This window comes from Coregonus lavaretus (assembly GCF_964263955.1).
Source record: "Coregonus lavaretus genome assembly, chromosome: 14".
NCBI classification, from domain to species: domain Eukaryota; kingdom Metazoa; phylum Chordata; class Actinopteri; order Salmoniformes; family Salmonidae; genus Coregonus; species Coregonus lavaretus.
In genome coordinates, this window is record NC_140001.1 from 44866379 (window position 1) to 44887080 (window position 20702).

The following is a 20702-nucleotide window of genomic DNA, read 5'->3' on the forward strand; positions in this document are numbered from 1 at the left end:
ACCCCTTCAAATGAGTGGATTTGGCTATTTCTGCCTCACCCATTGCTGAGAGGTGTATACAGTCGAGCACACAGCCATGCAATCACCATAGACAAACATTTGCAGTAGAATGGTCTTACTGAAGAGCTCAGTGACTTTCAACGTGGTACCGTCATAGGATGCCACCTTGCCAACCAGTCAGTTAATCACATTTCTGCCCTGCTAGAGCTGCCCTGGTCAACTGAAAGTGCTGTTATTGTGAAATGGAAATGTCTATGAGCAATAACAGCTCAACCGAGAAGTGATAGGCCACACAAGCTCACAGAACGGGACCACCGAGTGCTGAAGTGCATAGTGCGTAAAAATCGTCTGTCCTCGGTTGCAACACTCACTACCGAGTTCCAAACTGCCTCTGGCAACGTCAGCAGAATAACTGTTCGTCGGGAGGTTGATTAAATGGGTTTCCATGGCCGAGCAGCCTCACACAAGCCTAAGATCACCATGCGCAATGCCAAGCGTCGCCTGGAGTGGTGTAAAGCTCGCCCCCATTGGAATCTGAAGCAGTGGAAATGCGTTCTCTGGAGTGATGAATCACCATCTGGCAGTCCGACGGACTAATCTGGGTTTGGCGGATGCCAGAAGAACACTACCTGCCCCAATGCATAGTGCCAACTGTACATTTGGTGGAGGAGGAATAATGGTCTGGGGCTGTTTTTTATAGTTCTGGCTAGGCCCCTTAGTTCCAGTGAAGGGAAGTCTTAACGCTACAGCATGCAATGACATTGTAGACAATTCTGTGCTTCCAACTTCGTGGCAACAGTTTGGGGAAGGCCCTTTCCTGTTTCAGCATGACAATGCCCCCGTGCACAAAGTGAGGTCCACACAGAAATGGTTTGTCGAGATCGGTGTGGAAGAACTTGACTGGCCTGCTCAGAGCCCTGGGAGGATTCCTTTGGGAGGAATTGAAACGCCGACTGCGAGCCAGGCCGAATCGTCCAACATCAGTGCCTGACCTCACTAATGCTCTTGTGGCTGACTGGAAGCAAGTCCCCGCAGCAATATTCCAACATCTAGTGGAAAGCCTTCCCAGAAGAGTGGAGGCTGTTAGAGCAGCAAAGGGGGGACCAACTCCATATTAATGCCCATGATTTTGGAATGAGATGTTCGACGAGCAGGTGTCAACGTACTTTTGGCCATGTATTATATAATAAATATATATTAAATATGGCTAAAATACAGGTATCCAAAATAAAGTGACTTAACAGGCCGCCAGAACAGGCCGCCAGAACAGCGTTTTGTTAATCGTGGTGGAAAATGCTCTCAGGCGAGCGCTCCAGAATCTCCCATAAGTGGGTTGAGATCTGATGGGTTGAGATCTGGTGACAGACACACACACAAACACACATTAAACCCCCTATGATCCTTTGAGACCCCTCTTTCAAAGTCACTAAGTTCTAGGTAGCCAAAATAATGGGCAACAGCATTTTTATACGTACACGACCCTAAGCATGATTGGATGTTAATTCCTTAATTAACTCAGGAACCACACCTGTGTGGAAGCACCTGCTTCCAACATACTTTGTACCCCTCCTTTATTTTGGCAGTTACCTGTATATATGTGTGGTGTGTGTGTGGGTGGGTGGGTGTGTGTATAAACTCAGCAAAAAAAGAAACGTCCTCTCACCGTCAACTGCGTTCATTTTCAGCAAACTTAACGTGTAAATATTTGTATATATCTGAGACATAAACTGAACAAGTTCCACAGAACTGTGAATAACAGAAATTGAATAATGTGTCCCTGAACAAAGGGGGGATCAAAAGTAACAGTATCTGGTGTGATCACCAGCTGCAATAAGTACTGCAGTGCATCTCCTCCTCATGGACTGCACCAGATTTGCCAGTTCTTGCTGAGAGATTTTACCCCACTCTTCCACCAAGGCACCTTCAAGTTCCCGGACATTTCTGGGGGAAATGGCCCTAGCCCTCACCCTCCGATCCAACAGGTCCCAGATGTGCTCAATGGGATTGAGATCCGGGCTCTTCGCTGGCCATGGCAGAACACTGACATTCCTGTCTTGCAGGAAATCACGCACAGAATGAGCAGTATGGCTGGTGGCATTGTCATGCTGGAGGGTCATGTCAGGATGAGCCTACAGGAAGGGTACCACATGAGAGAGGAGGATGTCTTCCCTGTAACGCACAGCGTTGAGATTGCCTGCAATGACAACAAGCTCATTCCGATGATGCTGTGACACACCGCCCCAGACCATGACGGACCCTCCACCTCCAAATCGATCCCGCTCCAGAGTACAGGCCTCGGTGTAACGCTCATTCCTTCGACGATAAACGCGAATCCGACCATCACCCTTGGTGAGACAAAACCGCGACTCGTCAGTGAAGAGCACTTTTTGCCAGTCCTGTCTGGTCCAGCGACGGTGGGTTTGTGCCCATAGGCGACGTTGTTGCCGGTGATGTCTGGTGAGGACCTCTCTCAGCCTATTGCGGACAGTCTGAGCACTGATGAAGGGATTGTGCGTTCCTGGTGTAATTCGGGCAGTTGTTGTTGCCATCCTGTACCTGTCCCGCAGGTGTGATGTTCGGATGTACCGATCCTGTGCAGGTGTTGTTACACGTGGTCTGCCACTGTGAGGACGATCAGCTGTCCGTCCTGTCTCCCTGTAGCGCTGTCTTAGGTGTTTCACAGTACGGACATTGCAATTTATTGCCCTGGCCACATCTGCAGTCCTCATGCCCCCTTGCAGCATGCCTAAGGCACGTTCACGCAGATGAGCAGGGACCCTGGGCATCTTTCTTTTGGTGTTTTTCAGAGTCAGTAGAAAGGCCTCTTTAGTGTCCTAAGTTTTCATAACAGTGACCTTAATTGCCTACCGTCTGTAAGCTGTTAGTGTCTTAACGACCGTTCCACAGGTGCATGTTCATTCATTGTTTATGGTTCATTGAACAAGCATGGGAAACAGTGTTTATACCCTTTACAATGAAGATCTGTGAAGTTATTTGGATTTTTACAAATTATCTTTGAAGGACAGGGTCCTGTATGTGTATGTGTATGTATGTATGTATGTATGTATGTATGTATGTATGTATGTATGTATGTATGTATGTATGTATGTATGTATGTATGTATGTATGTATGTATGTATGTATGTACGTACAGTGGGGAAAAAAAGTATTTAGTCAACCACCAATTGTGCAAGTTCTCCCACTTAAAAAGATGAGAGAGGCCTGTAATTTTCATCATAGGTACACGTCAACTATGACAGACAAAATGAGAAAGAAAATCCAGAAGATCACATTGTAGGATTTTTAATGAATTGATTTGCAAATTATGGTGGAAAATAAGTATTTGGTCACCTACAAACAAGCAAGATTTCTGGCTCACACAGACCTGTAACTTCTTCTTTAAGAGGCTCCTCTGTCCTCCAGTCGTTACCTGTATTAATGGCACCTGTTTGAACTTGTTATCAGTATAAAAGACACCTGTCCACAACCTCAAACAGTCACACTCCAAACTCCACTATGGCCAAGACTAAAGAGCTGTCAAAGGACACCAGGAACAAAATTGTAGACCTGCACCAGGCTGGGAAGACAGAATCTGCAATAGGTAAGCAGCTTGGTTTGAAGAAATCAACTGTGGGAGCAAATATTAGGAAATGGAAGACATACAAGACCACTGATAATCTCCCTCGATCTGGGGCTCCACGCAAAATCTCACCCCGTGGGGTCAAAATGATCATAAAAATCCCAGAACCACACGGGGGGACCTAGTGAATGACCTGCAGAGAGCTGGGACCAAAGTAACAAAGCCTACCATCAGTAACACACTACGCCGCCAGGGACTCAAATCCTGCAATGCCAGACGTGTCCCCATGCTTAAGCCAGTACATGTCCAGGCCCGTCTGAAGTTTGCTAGAGTACATCCAGAAGAGGATTGGGAGAATGTCATATGGTCAGATGAAACCAAAATATAACTTTTTGGTAAAAACTCAACTTGTCGTGTTTGGAGGACATAGAATGATGAGTTGCATCCAAAGAACACCATACCTACTGTGAAGCATGGGGGTGGAAACATCATGCTTTGGCGCTGTTTTTCTGCAAAGGGACCAGGATGACTGATCCGTGTAAAGGAAAGAATGAATGGGGCCATGTATCGTGAGATTTTGAGTGAAAACCTCCTTCCATCAGCAAGGGCATTGAAGATGAAACGTGGCTGGGTCTTTCAGCATGACAATGATCCCAAACACACCGCCCGGGCAACGAAGGAGTGGCTTCGTAAGAAGCATTTCAAGGTCCTGGAGTGGCCTAGCCAGTCTCCAGATCTCAACCCCATAGAAAATCTTTGGAGGGAGTTGAAAGTCCGTGTTGCCCAGCGACAGCCCCAAAACATCACTGCTCTAGAGGAGATCTGCATGGAGGAATGGGCCAAAATACCAGCAACAGTGTGTGAAAACCTTGTGAAGACTTACAGAAAACGTTTGACCTGTGTCATTGCCAACAAAGGGTATATAACAAAGTATTGAGAAACTTTTGTTATTGACCAAATACTTATTTTCCACCATAATATGCAAATAAATTCATTAAAAATCCTACAATGTGATTTTCTGGATTTTTTTTCCTGATTTTGTCTGTCATAGTTGACGTGTACCTATGATGAAAATTACAGGCCACTCTCATCATTTTAAGTGGGAGAAATTGCACAATTGGTGGCTGACTAAATACTTTTTTCCCCACTGTATGTATGTATGTATGTATGTATGTACAGTGGGGAAAAAATTTATTTAGTCAGCCACCAATTGTGCAAGTTCTCCCACTTAAAAAGATGAGAGAGGCCTGTCATTTTCATCATAGGTACACGTCAACTATGACAGACAAAATGAGGAAAAAAAATCCAGAAAATCACATTGTAGGATTTTTAATGAATTTATTTGCAAATTATGGTGGAAAATAAGTATTTGGTCACCTACAAACAAGCAAGATTTCTGGCTCTCACAGACCTGTAACTTCTTCTTTAAGAGTTTTCTCTGTCCTCCACTCGTTACCTGTATTAATGGCACCTGTTTGAACTTGTTATCAGTATAAAAGACACCTGTCCACAACCTCAAACAGTCACACTCCAAACTCCACTATGGCCAAGACCAAAGAGCTGTCAAAGGACACCAGAAACAAAATTGTAGACCTGCACCAGGCTGGGAAGACTGAATCTGCAATGGTAAGCAGCTTGGTTTGAAGAAATCAACTGTGGGAGCAATTATTAGGAAATGGAAGACATACAAGACCACTTATAATCTCCCTCGATCTGGGGCTCCACGCAAGATCTCACCCCGTGGGGTCAAAATGATCCCAAGAACGGTGAGCAAAAATCCCAGAACCACACGGGGGGACCTAGTGAATGACCTGCAGAGAGCTGGGACCAAAGTAACAAAGCCTACCATCAGTAACACACTACGCCGCCAGGGACTCAAATCCTGCAGTGCAGACGTGTCCCCCTGCTTAAGCCAGTACATGTCCAGGCCCGTCTGAAGTTTGCTAGTGTGCATTTGGATGATCCAGAAGAGGATTGGGAGAATGTCATATGTCATATGGTCAGATGAAACCAAAATAGAACTTGTCGTGTTTGGAGGACAAAGAATGCTGAGTTGCATCCAAAGAACACCATACCTACTGTGAAGCATGGGGGTGGAAACATCATGCTTTGGGGCTGTTTTTCTGCAAAGGGACCAGGACGACTGATCCGTGTAAAGGAAAGAATGAATGGGGCCATGTATCATGTGATTTTGAGTGAAAACCTCCTTCCATCAGCAAGGGCATTGAAGATGAAACGTGGCTGGGTCTTTCAGCATGACAATGATCCCAAACACACCGCCCGGGCAACGAAGGAGTGGCTTCGTAAGAAGCATTTCAAGGTCCTGGAATGGCCTAGCCAGTCTCCAGATCTCAACCCCATAGAAAATCTTTGGAGGGAGTTGAAAGTCCGTGTTGCCCAGCGACAGCCCCAAAACATCACTGCTCTAGAGGAGATCTGCATGGAGGAATGGGCCAAAATACCAGCAACAGTGTGTGAAAACCTTGTGAAGACTTACAGAAAACGTTTGACCTGTTTCATTGCCAACAAAGGGTATATAACAAAGTATTGAGAAACTTTTGTTATTGACCAAATACTTATTTTCCACCATAATTTGCAAATAAATTCATAAAAAATCCTACAATGTGATTTTCTGGATTTTTTTTCCTCATTTTGTCTGTCATAGTTGACGTGTACCTATGATGAAAATTACAGGCCTCTCTCATCTTTTTAAGTGGGAGAACTTGCACAATTGGTGGCTGACTAAATACTTTTTTCCCCACTGTATGTATGTATGTATGTATGTATGTATGTATGTATGTATGTATGTATGTATGTATGTATGTATGTATGTATGTATGTATGTATGTATGTATGTATGTATGTATGTATGTATGTATGTATGTATGTATGTATGTATGTATGTATGTATGTATGTATGTATGTATGTATGTATGTATGTATGTATGTATGTATGTATGTATGTATGTATGTATGTATGTATACACACAGCTGTGGAAAAAATTAAGAGACCACTGCAAATCTTTCTTAAATCAGCATCTCTACATGTATGACAGCCATTCCATTCCAGTGTCTGTTGAATTCCAACACAGACACACCTCATTCTACTGAATTAGGTACTTATTAGGTGCTCACATGAACCAAATCTTATTTAACGAGGAAAAGTATAAAAACCACTGCTGTGGTCATCACTATCCTCTTGCAATAGGACCAGCTGGATGGCAAAAACAGTGCTAATAGTACCTCAAAAGTAATATTAATCAAAAAATAACTATTGACCATGCCAAAAGAGTTGAAAAGGAAGGTTTTGAGTGAGGAAAAGAAGGGTTCAATTCTGGCTTTACTGGCAGAGGGATACAGTGAGCATCAGGTTGCTTCCATCCTTAAAATGTCAAAGACGGCGGTTCATAAGAACAAGGTCAAGCAGCAGACATTGTGGACAACAAAGCTACAGACCGGCAGAGGGCGAAAACGACTCTCTACTGACCAGGATGACCGCCAACTCATTCGAATGTCACTCAACAACCATAGGATGACATCAAGTGACCTACAAAAATAATGGCAAACGGCAGCTGGGGTGAAGTGCACGGCGAGGACGGTTCGAAACAGGCTCCTAGGGGAAGGGCTGAAGTCGTGCAAAGCTAGAAAAAGCCCTTCATCAATGAGAAGCAAAGAATAGCCAGGCTGAGGTTTGCAAAAGACCATAAGGATTGGACCGTAGAGGACTGGAGTAAGGTAATCTTCTCTGATGAGTCCAATTTTCAGCTTTGCCCAACATCTGGTCGTCTAAGGGATAGACGGAGACCTGGAGAGGCCTACAAGCCACAGTGTCTCGCACCCACTGTGAAATTTGGTGGAGGATTGGTGATGATCTGGGGGTGCTTCAGCAAGGCTGGAATCAGGCAGATTTGTCTTTGTGAAGGACGCATGAATCAAGCCACGTACAAGGTTGTCCTGGAAGAAAACTTGCTTCCTTTTGCTCTGACATTGTTCCCCAACTCTGAGGATTGGTTTTGTCCAGCAGGACAATGCGCCATGCCACACAGCCAGGTCAATCAAGGTGTGGATGGAGGACCACCAGATCAAGACCCTGTCATGGCCAGCCCAATCTCCAGACCTGAACCCCATTGAAAACTTCTGGAATGTCATCAAGAGGAAGATGGATGGTCACAAGCCATCAAACAAAGCCGAGCTGCTTGAATTTTTGCGCCAGGAGTGGCATAAAGTCACCCAACATCAATGTGAAAGACTGGTGGAGAGCATGCCAAGACGCATGAAAGCTGTGATTGAAAATCAGGGTTATTCCACCAAATATAGATTTCTGAACTCTTCCTAAGTTAAAACATTAGTATTGTGATGTAAAGAAATTAACATGAACTGATTTTCTTTGCATTTTTCGAGGTCTGACAACACTACATATTTTTTGTTATTTTGACCAGTTGTCATTTTCTGCAAATAAATGCTCTAAATGACAATATTTTTATTTGGAATTTGGGAGAAATGTTGTCAGTAGTTTATAGAATAAAACAAAACAATTATTTTTACCCAAACACATACCTATAAATAGTAAAACCAGAGAAACTGATAATTTTGCACTTTTACACTTAAACAACACAATGTAACTCCAAGTCAATCACACTTCTGTGAAATCAAACTGTCCACTTAGGAAGCAACACTGATTGACAATACATTTTACATGCTGTTGTGCAAATGGAATAGACAACAGGTGGAAATTATAGGCAATTAGCAAGACACCCCCAATAAAGGACTGGTTTTGCAGGTGGTGACCACAGACCACTTCTCAGTTCCTATGCTTCCTTGCTGATGTTTTGGTCACTTTTGAATGCTGGTGGTGCTTTCACTCTAGTGGTAGCATGAGACGGAGTCTACAACCCACACAAGTGGCTCAGGTAGTGCAGCTCATCCAGGATGGCACATCAATGCGAGCTGTGGCAAGAAGGTTTGCTGTGTCTGTCAGCGTAGTGTCCAGAGCATGGAGGCGCTACCAGGAGACAGGCCAGTACATCAGGAGACGTGGAGGAGGCCATAGGAGGGCAACAATCCAGAAGCAGGACTGCTACCTCTGCCTTTGTGCAAGGAGGAGCAGGAGGAGCACTGCGAGAGCCCTGCAAAATGAACTCCAGCAGGCCACAAATGTGCATGTGTCTGCTCAAACGGTCAGAAACAGACTCCATGAGGGTTTTATGAGGGCCTGACGTCCACAGGTGGGGGTTGTGCTTACAGCCCAACACCGTGCAGGACGTTTGGCATTTGCCAGAGAACACCAAGATTGGCAAATTCGCCACTGGCGCCCTGTGCTCTTCACAGATGAAAGCAGGTTCACACTGAGCACGTGACAGACGTGACAGAGTCTGGAGACGCCGTGGAGAACGCTCTGCTGCCTGCAACATCCTCCAGCATGACCGGTTTGGCGGTGGGTCAGTCATGGTGTGGGGTGGCATTTCTTTGGGGGGCTGCACAGCCCTCCATGTGCTCGCCAGAGGTAGCCTGACTGCCATTAGGTACCGAGATGAGATCCTCAGACCCCTTGTGAGACCATATGCTGGTGCGGTTGGCCCTGGGTTCCTCCTAATGCAAGACAATGCTAGACCTCATGTGGCTGGAGTGTGTCAGCAGTTCCTGCAAGAGGAAGGCATTGATGCTATGGACTGGCCCGACCCGTTCCCCAGACCTGAATCCAATTGAGCACATCTGGGACATCATGTCTCGCTCCATCCACCAACGCCACGTTGCACCACAGACTGTCCAGGAGTTGGCGGATGCTTTAGTCCAGGTCTGGGAGGAGATCCCTCAGGAGACCATCCGCCACCTCATCAGGAGCATGCCCAGGCGTTGTAGGGAGGTCATACAGGCACGTGGAGGCCACACACACTACTGAGCCTCATTTTGACTTGTTTTAAGGACATTACATCAAAGTTGGATCAGCCTGTAGTGTGGTTTTCCACTTTAATTTTGAGGGTGACTCCAAATCCAGATCTCCATGGGTTGATAAATTTGATTTCCATTGATAATTTTTGTGTGATTTTGTTGTCAGCACATTCAACTATGTAAAGAAAAAAGTATTTAATAAGATTATTTCATTCATTCAGATCTAGGATGTGTTATTTTAGTGTTCCCTTTATTTTTTTGAGCAGTGTATATACATTCAGAGCTTGAACCACCCAGTTTATAAATATAAATATATATATACTGTTGAAGTCGGAAGTTTACGTACACCTTAGCCAAATGCATTTAAACTCAGTTTTTCACAATTCCTGACATTTAATCCTAGCAAAAATTCCCTGTGTTAGGTCAGTTAGGATCACCACTTTATTTTAAGAATGTGATACTGTATGTCAGAATAATAGTACAGAGAAGGATTTATTTCAGCTTTTATTTATTTCATCGCATTCCCAGTGGGTCAGAAGTTTACATACACTCAATTAGTATTTGGTAGCATTGCCTTTAAATTGTTTAACTTGGGTCAAACGTTTTGGGTAGCCATCCACAACCTTCCCACAATAAGTTGTTCCTCCTGACAGAGCTGGTGTAACTGAGTCAGGTTTGTAGGCCTCCTTGCTCGCACACGCTTTTTCAGTTCTGTCCACAAATGTTCTATAGGATTGAGGTCAGGGCTTTGTGATGGGCACTCCAATACCTTGACTTCGTTGTCCTTAAGCCATTTTGCCACAACTTTGGAAGTATGCTTGGGGTCATTGTCCATTTGGAAGACCCATTTGCGATCAAGCTTTAACTTCCTGACTGATGTCTTGAGATGTTGCTTAAATATATTCACATAATTTTCCTTCCTCATGATGCCATCTATTTTGTGAAGTGCACCAGTCCCTCCTGCAGCAAAGCACCCCCACAGCATGATGCCGTGCTTCACGGTTGGGATGGTGTTCTTCGGCTTGCAAGCCTGCCCCTTTTTCCTCCAAACATAACGATGGTCATTATGGCCAAACAGTTCTATTTTTGTTTCATCAGACCAGAAGACATTTCTCCACAAAGTACGATCTTTGTCCCCATGTGGAGTTGAAAACCGTAGTCTGGCTTTTTTATGGCGGTTTTGGAGAAGTGGCTTCTTCCTTGCTGAGCGGCCTTTCAGGTTATGTCAATATATGACTCATTTCACTGTGGATATAGATACTTTTGTAGCTGTTTCCTCCAGCATCTTCACAGGGTCCTTTGCTGTTGTTCTGGGATTGATTTGCACTTTTCGCACCAAATTACGTTCATCTCTAGGAGACAGAACGCGTCTCCTTCCTGAGCAGTGTGACGGCTGCGTGGTCCCATGGTGTTTATACTTGCATACTATTGTTTCTACAGATGAACGTGGTACCTTCAGCCGTTTGGAAATTGCTCCCAAGGATGAACCAGACTTTTTTTTCTGAGGTCTTGGCTGATTTCTTTTGATTTTCCCATGGTGTCAAGCAAAGAGGCACTGAGTTTGAAGGTAGGCCTGAAATACATCCACAGGTACACCTCCAATTGACTCAAATTATGTCAATTAGCCTATTAGAAGCATCTAAAGCCATGACATCATTTTCTGGAATTTTCCAAGCTGTTTAATGGCACAGTCAACTTAGTGTATGTAAACTTCTGACCCACTGGAATTGTGATACAGTGAATTATAAGTGAAATAATCTGTTTAGCGGTTGCTAAAAATACACAAGAAAAATTGCCTACTGATGCCAAGAGCTAGGCCTACTTAGCAAAGTAGAAGGTCGTTACTTCATTACAAATTCTGTTTGACCCATGGCTTCTGATTGAAGATGAAAGAAAGAAGAGAGAGATCAGCATTAAATGATATCCTTGATTTGTGTAACTGTATCCGATAGGTCAACAAGGTAATTAGAGCAGATGGTTACTAGGAGGTCTCTACTGTAGTTTGGGACCAAGTTTGGGAAGTGATGAGCTAAGCACAGGCACAAAATCCTAGAGGAAAACCTGGTTTAGTCTGCTTTCCACCAGACACTGGGAGATTAATTCAGCAGGACAATAACCTAAAACACAAGGCCAAATCTACATTTTGAAAATAATAATGGGCAAATGTTGCACAATCCAGGTGTGGAAAGTTCTTAGAGAATTACCCAGAAAGACTCACAGCTGTAATTGCTTCTATAAAGTGTTGACTCAGGGATGTGAACACTTATGTAAATGGTTTTTTTTCTGTATTAGATTTTCAAGAAACATTTCTAAAAATATGTTTTCACTTTGTCGTTATAGGGTATTGTGTGTAGATGGGTGAGAATATATATATATATATATATACAGTGGGGAGAACAAGTATTTGATACACTGCCGATTTTGCAGGTTTTCCTACTTACAAAGCATGTAGAGGTCTGTAATTTGTATCATAGGTACACTTCAACTGTGAGAGACGGAATCTAAAACAAAAATCCAGAAAATCACATTGTAGGATTTTTAAGTAATTAATTAGCATTTTATTGCATGACATAAGTATTTGATACATCAGAAAAGCAGAACTTAATATTTGGTACAGAAACCTTTGTTTGCAATTACAGAGATCATACGTTTCCTGTAGGTCTTGACCAGGTTTGCACACACTGCAGCAGGGATTTTGGCCCACTCCTCCATACAAACCTTCTCCAGATCCTTCAGGTTTCGGGGCTGTCGCTGGGCAATACAGACTTTCAGCTCCCTCCAAAGAATTTCTATTGGGTTCAGGTCTGGAGACTGGCTAGGCCACTCCAGGACCTTGAGATGCTTCTTACGGAGCCACACCTTAGTTGCCCTGGCTGTGTGTTTCGGGTCGTTGTCATGATGGAAGACCCAGCCACGACCCATCTTCAATGCTCTTACTGAGGGAAGGAGGTTATTGGCCAAGATCTCGCGATACATGGCGCCATCCATCCTCCCCTCAATACGGTGCAGTCGTCCTGTCCCCTTTGCAGAAAAGCATCCCCAAAGAATGATGTTTCCACCTCCATGCTTCACGGTTGGGATGGTGTTCTTGGGGTTGTACTCATCCTTCTTCTTCCTCCAAACACGGTGAGTGGAGTTTAGACCAAAAAGCTCTATTTTTGTCTCATCAGACCACATGACCTTCTCCCATTCCTCCTCTGGATCATCCAGATGGTCATTGGCAAACTTCAGACGGGCCTGGACATGCGCTGGCTTGAGCAGGGGGACCTTGCGTGCGCTGCAGGATTTTAATCCATGACGGCGTAGTGTGTTACTAATGGTTTTCTTTGAGACTGTGGTCCCAGCTCTCTTCAGGTCATTGACCAGGTCCTGCCGTGTAGTTCTGGGCTGATCCCTCACCTTCCTCATGATCATTGATGCCCCACGAGGTGAGATCTTGCATGGAGCCCCAGACCGAGGGTGATTGACCGTCATCTTGAACTTCTTCCATTTTCTAATAATTGCGCCAACAGTTGTTGCCTTCTCACCAAGCTGCTTGCCTATTGTGTGGTCCTCTGTAGCTCAGCTGGTAGAGCACGGCGCTTGTAACGCCAAGGTAGTGGGTTCGATCCCCGGGACCACCCATACACAAAAATGTATGCACGCACGACTGTAAGTCGCTTTGGATAAAAGCGTCTGCTAAATGGCATATTATATATTATTATATTGTCCTGTAGCCCATCCCAGCCTTGTGCAGGTCTACAATTTTATCCCTGATGTCCTTACACAGCTCTCTGGTCTTGGCCATTGTGGAGAGGTTGGAGTCTGTTTGATTGAGTGTGTGGACAGGTGTCTTTTATACAGGTAATGAGTTCAAACAGGTGCAGTTAATACAGGTAATGGGTGGAGAACAGGAGGGCTTCGTAAAGAAAAACGAACAGGTCTGTGAGAGCCGGAATTCTTACTGGTTGGTAGGTGATCAAATACTTATGTCATGCAATAAAATGCAAATTAATTACTTAAAAATCATACAATGTGATTTTCTGGATTTTTGATTCCGTCTCTCACAGTTGAAGTGTACCTATGATAAAAATTACAGACCTCTACATGCTTTGTAAGTAGGAAAACCTGCAAAATCGCCAGTGTATCAAATACTTGTTCTCCCCACTGTATATATATATTTTTTTATACATTTTTAATTCAGGCTGTAACAACAAAATGTGGAATAAGTCAAGGGGTATGAATACTTTCTGAAGGCATTGTAACTGTCAAAAACATAATAATAAATAATTTGATTGGCTAAGAATAAAAACTGGTATGGATACAACAACCACATGAACTGGTTGAAACATTAAATAGCAGAACATGTATTTTTTTTACTTTTTTTTTTTGAATCCGAAGATTGAAGTGGGCTTAGTGGGTATACTTACCCTACATCAGGAATGGGCAACTTTGATGGGAGTGGGGGCCACAAAAAATTAACATTGGCCATCCCTGTCCTACATCATGACCACGCCCAAGCTTGATGCAGGTGAGCTGCTCTGAGTCTCCAAGCTTTCACCATACTTCTTCGAGATCAAACACGTTCCAGGGAAACGTTGTTGTGGCCAACGCGCTGAGCAAGGACCCGTTTGTGAAGCCACCGAGCCATCGACTCTTGTCTGAGCCATATTTGTAGCTGCTTAGGAAAGTGTGTGATGTGGAAGATGGATGTGTGCAGGATGCATTCCGCCTGACATGTCAGCCGCAAGTCCTAGGATTACTCCTCCCTGTGTGTGTCTGCAGATGTGTCCTTGTCTGAGGATGGCGTGTCAGCCTTACTCTCCTCTCATGAAGACTGGGAGTCTGCGTCTCGGCAGAGAGCTGCTTCGTTAGTGGACCACATGAGCATGTTAGCCCCAGCTGGTGAAGACACACTCCCCTCCTTGTCCGTAGAAGAGCTCAAGCCCCACCAACAACATGATGCCACCATCTCCACAGTGATCCACTATGTTGAGAGGAAGCACAGACCATCCAAACATGAGCGTCACAATGAGAACCAGCTCGCTCATAAGATTCTGAAACAATGGGAAAAGCTCACACTGGTGAATGATAGCTTGTACAGAGTTTCCAAAGATCCACTTAACAAGAGAAAGATATTCCATACGTCCTGCCTGAGACTCTGAGGAAGGAGGGCTTGCTTGGAGTTCATGACCTGGCTGGCCACCAGGGTCAGCCACGCACCCTCTCCCTCGCCCGTCAGAGGTTCTTCTGGCACGACATGGAGAAAATTCTTGCCCCCAAAGTCAAAGCAGAAGTGGCCCCAGATGATCCAGAACATGACCTTTGTGTACAATTGTACTGCTCTTGAGACCACTTGCTTTGCACCCTTCTACTGGATGTTTGGTAGAGTACCCAGGCTGCCTGTTGACCGGATGTTCATGAACATCTTTCAGGACGAGACTGTCTGTGGCTACGATGTCTATGTGAAGACCCTGGTGAGTGACCTCCAGTCTGTCATGCTCCAAGCTCAGAAGAACTCTGCAGTGGAACAGAGACACCAGTCTGACCAGTACAACAAGAAAGTCAAGGGCCAGCCTCTCTCCATTGGCGACCAAGTTCTCGTGGCTAACAAGGGATGCAGAGGAAAATGCAAGTGGGCACCAGATGTCTACACTGTTGTGGCTTCAAAGCCTGGACTCCACATCTACAAGATCTGGGGTCATACTGGAAATGAGACACTAAAGGACATTGGTAGGAAAATAAGGGAATCAACTTAGATGTTGAAGTTTTAGTTCACGACAATAGTAGAGGTATGGCCTAAGTCCTTGCGGTGTAAAAGGCACCTCATTTTTCTATAGAGAGCTCTTAGACCTGCACAATCTCTATCCTCGCAAACTTTTATTAGGTAGCTATTTAGCTGATATATTCCAGTATGTGGTTTGGTAACACTTAGGGCCGGTATATACGAAGTCATAACAAGTATTTGTATTTTATTTTCATACTCTCCAGATGTTTGCGTAATTCAAGAAGTTGTAATAATATGTTGTTCCATGCCTAATATTACTGTACATTCCTTTTGTTGTTGTAAGTGCCCTTTTTAATGTTGCACACTCCCTTCTCCTTCTGCATTCCCCCTCAAACATCCCCTGCCCCCCTTAGCTCTTCCCTATCTACTATTGTACCCATGTGGAGGAGGTAGGGTACTGAAAATTGTCCCATGAACATCATATTCAGTCCTATATGTTAAAACGCGTACAATGAATTTATATGGTCACTGACAGTGTATTATAATGGTCTCCCACTAATATATTGGGAGATATCATTTATGAACTTTTTATCTGTTGATTTGTGAATGTTGTACATGCTAGCTAGCTACTGTACTTTCTACTGTAGTCTACATGTCGTCATTGGGATAGCATGGCTATTCATGTCCCCTTTTGTTGTTAAAAGGGGAGCACAGCATTTGTTTATGAAAGTGTTTCCTGTCATTAGGTATGTCGTGTTATTGTTAAGATATGTTGACGATATTTTACTGTTAGTAGTTTGCAAGTGCACGTCACGTACTGTACATAACACCTGGCTGTCATTGAGAAAGTTGGCTAGCCTAGGTTCATAGGCTATACTGTACATTTCTATTTCATACTGTACATTGCATTTACCTTATGTTGTACTGTTATGTGAAACTAGATTATTGTTATATTGCCCTGTGTACTGTACCCATGTGGAAGAGAGGACTTTGGCGTATAAGGGCAGCACAGCATTCGTTTATGGGAGTTTTTCCTGTCATTATCAGAGAATAAAAGATCAACACCAACCCTGATCCTTTGGTCATATGTAAGCTGATCAAAACACAATGCAGATACAGTAGATTGTATTTTTTTTTTTTTTGGATATAAATTCACATAGCCTACTATACAGTCAGCTGTCATCAAACACATCTAAACAAGAAATGTATAAGCTAATGAATGACCTTTTATCTATTTATTTCTGTTTAAATAATGATGGCGGCCTGACTCAAAATAAAATCTACCTGAAGAGTTAAGAAATCCTTGATTACTTTCACACCCAAATATCCTCTCTCCCCCTTCAACAATTGCAAATGACAGTCAGGGATGTGTGGCCTATTCTCACCCACAGGGCTGGCCCTAGCTTTTTGGTGGCCCTAATCGAGATTTGGTTTTGCCCCCCCCCCCCCCCACCACGTTGTGGGTAAAACATTTTAGTGGTCCCACTCTTGACATCAGAGAGAATTAAAAACGTTTTAAAGTTAATTTCCTGCAATTGTACACATTTTGCCATGGGGCGTAGAGAACATTTTGTAATTTTAAAGCTAATTTCCTGCAATTCCCAAAATTATGCTATGGCATGGATAGAACATTTTGCAGTTTTAAAGCTCATTTCCTGCAATTCTACACATTTTGCCATTAGCCTGACAACTCACACTAAATTCTTCCGCTGCTCTGTCGTTCGCCTCATACTTTAGTCTGAGACTCGTCATTGAAGTCACTTGTGGTGACGAGGCGCACAAGGGTTGCTGTACAAAACAAAGTCATCACCGGTTGGATCATCTCTAACCAATCCGTATCAAAGCCAATGACTAACCACCACTTTACCCATGTGTGTTCTGTTTCTGGACCAATCAGATGTTGTTCGCATTTTGTGAAGGGTCGGGGAGGTACTCATGTCCCTGGGCGTGGCTGGAGCAAGGAGCCTGGGTAGCCATGCAATTTACTTATGCCATGTTCATATGATATCTGAGTGAGAGTGACTAACTAAATCTATGGGGGGCCCCTGGAGGTCAGGGCCCCTTGGCACATGCCATGCATGGTCAGTAAAGTGTAGATAGCTGGCTAGACTAACTTACCAAATTTAAAAATGTAGCTGACATGGGCTAATTGAGTGACTGTCAGTGGCTGACATTACAAGAGAGAAACTGCTGATGTACTGCCAATTTCAAAATTGCATCTTGTGTATTCTACCATTCTAACTCTCAACAGTAAGTTGAGACCCCAACTAAGTTCCTAAAAACTGGGGGTTGGGGCCCCCAAAGTGGCTTGGGGTCCTGTCGCTTATACCCAGGGCCGGCCCTGCACACTCGCCCCTTCATGCGCCCTTCTTGTACCTCTGACAAAAATGTGAAACGCAATCCTAGCCCCTTGTCACAGACATCAGTTATTTTAAAACTTCAAACTCCGCCACCTCCAGACGACCATGGCAGGAGAAACTACGCTAAGATCGACGAACCCAACTGACGGATCTCACCTTTAATTTAGGAATAAAACTAAAACGATCAACTGCCTCCTCGCTCCGAGTGTCATCCAGGTTCAGTTGTTTGGTGTTCTTTCTCCGGTTGCGCGTCTCCAATGTCTCTCCGGTAGGTCTCCCCGGATCGTGTTACCCTGTAACCGGGGTTTCGTTGGGCTCTCAGTTCGCAGACCCGTCGTTCAGGAGCCGGCCGCCCCGCTGTATATCTACCTCTCGCATGCCTGGTTCTCAGTCGCGGCTGCTCCCCGGCCGCCCACTGCTCTATCTCGGATTACTGCAGCTGGTTCTCGGCTGCTCCATGGTCGCGCTCTCCTTCTCAGCTCTCTCCATCAGCAGCTCGCCACCCATCCGAAACTCATGCCCTTTCTGGGTCGGATCTTCAGTGAGTAGCGTCATAGGTTTATTAACATCTCACACATAATAATTTATTGACTCCATATTCTTGAGCTATGATAGCTAGCCTACTATATCAACAGGTGGTGTAGTGCTTATCAGTTGTGCAACTATTACGCAAATCACACTGGTTAGGGGATTAGATAATATCCACCAGAAACAGACGACATGGCAGAGCGCTGGACTATTTATCAGCTGTCATGTCCTGGTGTCATATCTAGATGCTGTTTAAGAGTCCACTGGTATTAGGCGACTTGTGTGTTGACAAGTACATTACTATTATGGGGTGACTTATGTTGGTAGCCCCTACAGTTGGATACTAGGCCATTTATGAGTGAACTGGATTGGAGCACATATTGTATATCTGAAAGGACTGGGTAGAAATCAAGTTGAAATCCAAATCTGTGTCTTTATAAATCAATCACACCAAATAAGGGAGTATACAGTCATTTGGCAAAATGAACTGTAGTTAATAGGGGGAATAGTCTAGTCATTACTCACCAGTATGGAAGAGCCTTATAAAACACAAAACAACCCATTTCCTGGTCTGTGACTGACTTTACCCCAGGAAGCACATCTAAAATCACCACATTTTCTCAGAAAACATTGACACTAAAGTTCTTATAAAACAGGTGGTTTCTTGTTGGAAAGCACTGTCTTGTTGCACTTCTTCTGAACCAGAATTTGAGATTGACTATTTCTTTCTCCAGGGTGTCCATCTTGGGTCGAGTCCTAAATGGCACCCTATTTCTAATTTAGTGCACTACTTTTGACCAGGGCCCATAGAGCTTGGACTATGTAGGGAATAGGGCCTATTCCTTACAAAGTGCAAGCCCTATGGGCCCTGGTCAAAAGTAGTGCACTAAATTGGGAACAGGGTGCCATTGTGGGGTGCAGCTCTGGTCTTTCTCCATCTTGGTTTTTTCAATGGAAAGTGCAGGTTTCACTTTTATTTAGTTATCACATTATTCCCATGCCCCTGCAACAACATAACTCAGATGTGCAGAGAGTAATAAAAGGCTATAATGGATGTTGAGGATCCCTCCCTGCTGCCTGAGACTAATCTCCATCGATTCTAACCTGGTTTATGGATAAACCTTATCGCTCACCACTCCTCACCACTCCCTGTAGCTCAGTTGGTAGAGCATGGCGCTTGCAACGCCAGGGTTGTGGGTTCGTTTCCCACGGGGGGCCAGTATGAAAAATGTATTCACTCACTAACTGTAAGTCGCTCTGGATAAGAGCGTCTGCTAAATGACTAAAATGTAAATGTAAATAATGCCTTCATTAAGCCTTTAAAGTTGTTGTTCTTTTAAAGTGGGACTCTGCATTGTACAATTAATTTTTGTGTTTGGCAGACCATCTCTAAGTGTCTTACACAGGTGTTACATGCTTGTCAAGCTACTACAGCTGCTGCTCAGACTAAATACTGTGGAGGTTGCCAGGGCTGTCAAACCTCAAAATAATGGCTTTGTTTAGTCTTAATCAGTTCAGCCACTGTGACTGCCCAAATCAGTTAGAATATTAGTCTAAAAGTGTTTCAGTAGACTATTGGGCCTTTTCAGCTTAATCAGAAACTACTTCTGGAGAGAAACCAGCCTTTTACGGACACTAGTGTTACCACACACTAATGTTACCACACAGTACGATTTGTTTTTGTGTTCTTATGTGGTGGAAAAACCCCTCATGAGGCAGTCCAATCTCAATATACAAAAGCTTTATTTGAACATGCATTGGAAAAGCAATTAAACTCGCTCTTTGTTTTCACAGACATCTTATACAGACCGAGGATGGGTGGGGTTGCACATGCCCTTGGAATGAGTCCAGTGCTTCTGCTTATCACCACAGATATTAGGCCCAGACAGAGACACATCATATCAAGCACATGCCCACTCTCCCACACATCCTGGGATAACAGGAACCATGACAACACAGGATGTTAGAAATAGTTATAAAACAGACTACAAAAACGTAAAGGGCAACTTGAAACAATCTTACATAAACTAAGAGGAACATCCCTTCTTCAAGCCATATAAGATAACAAATTACATTTTCCTCTTCGACACTTACCAAGAATGTGAAATGACTAAAGAGTATTCTGGGATATTATAGGGGTTTCACACTGGTCTATAAGGGCTGGTGTGTTGTAGGCTTCTGTTGGCCTTTGTAGAAGTCTGTTTTTGTCCACTGGCAAATCACTCCTCACCCAAACACAGCAACTCACTTGGCATACAAAAGCTTTCCTGGAACATGGGTGTGTAAAAGGGAGATAAGGCCTGTTGATTAACTAACTGTTTAGTTATCATTAGGAAGTGTGACGCAACAGCCTACACAGGAAGCTGAAGGAACCCACCACTCACTGCTTTAGTTCATTATGTCAGAGTTAGTCAGACAACATTCACATAACCTTAGACAACATTCACACAACCTTAAACAACATCCACACACCATTTAGACATTTCCAAAACCTTCCAAAACCTTCCGACAACCTTAAATGTCCAATGCAGCCGTTTTATTATCTCAATATTAAATAATTTCTGGGTAACAATTAAGTACCTTACTGTGATTGTTAATTTTTTTAAATTTTGATTGAAAACAAAAATAGCTTCTTAGC

At 43.9% G+C, this 20702-nt stretch overlaps 1 protein-coding gene across 1 annotated transcript in view; it reads left to right on the forward strand.

The window, feature by feature from the left end:
• Positions 1-17583: 17583 nt before the first annotated feature.
• The window catches only part of fam189a2 (family with sequence similarity 189 member A2), a 47991-nt gene continuing 44872 nt past the window's right edge, over positions 17584-20702 (forward strand). Inside the window, exon 1 of the mRNA XM_084177202.1 lies at positions 17584-18077. Coding sequence (XP_084033328.1) covers positions 17913-18077 — 165 coding nt within the window. The 5' untranslated portion in view covers positions 17584-17912. The remainder of the gene's footprint in view (positions 18078-20702) is intronic.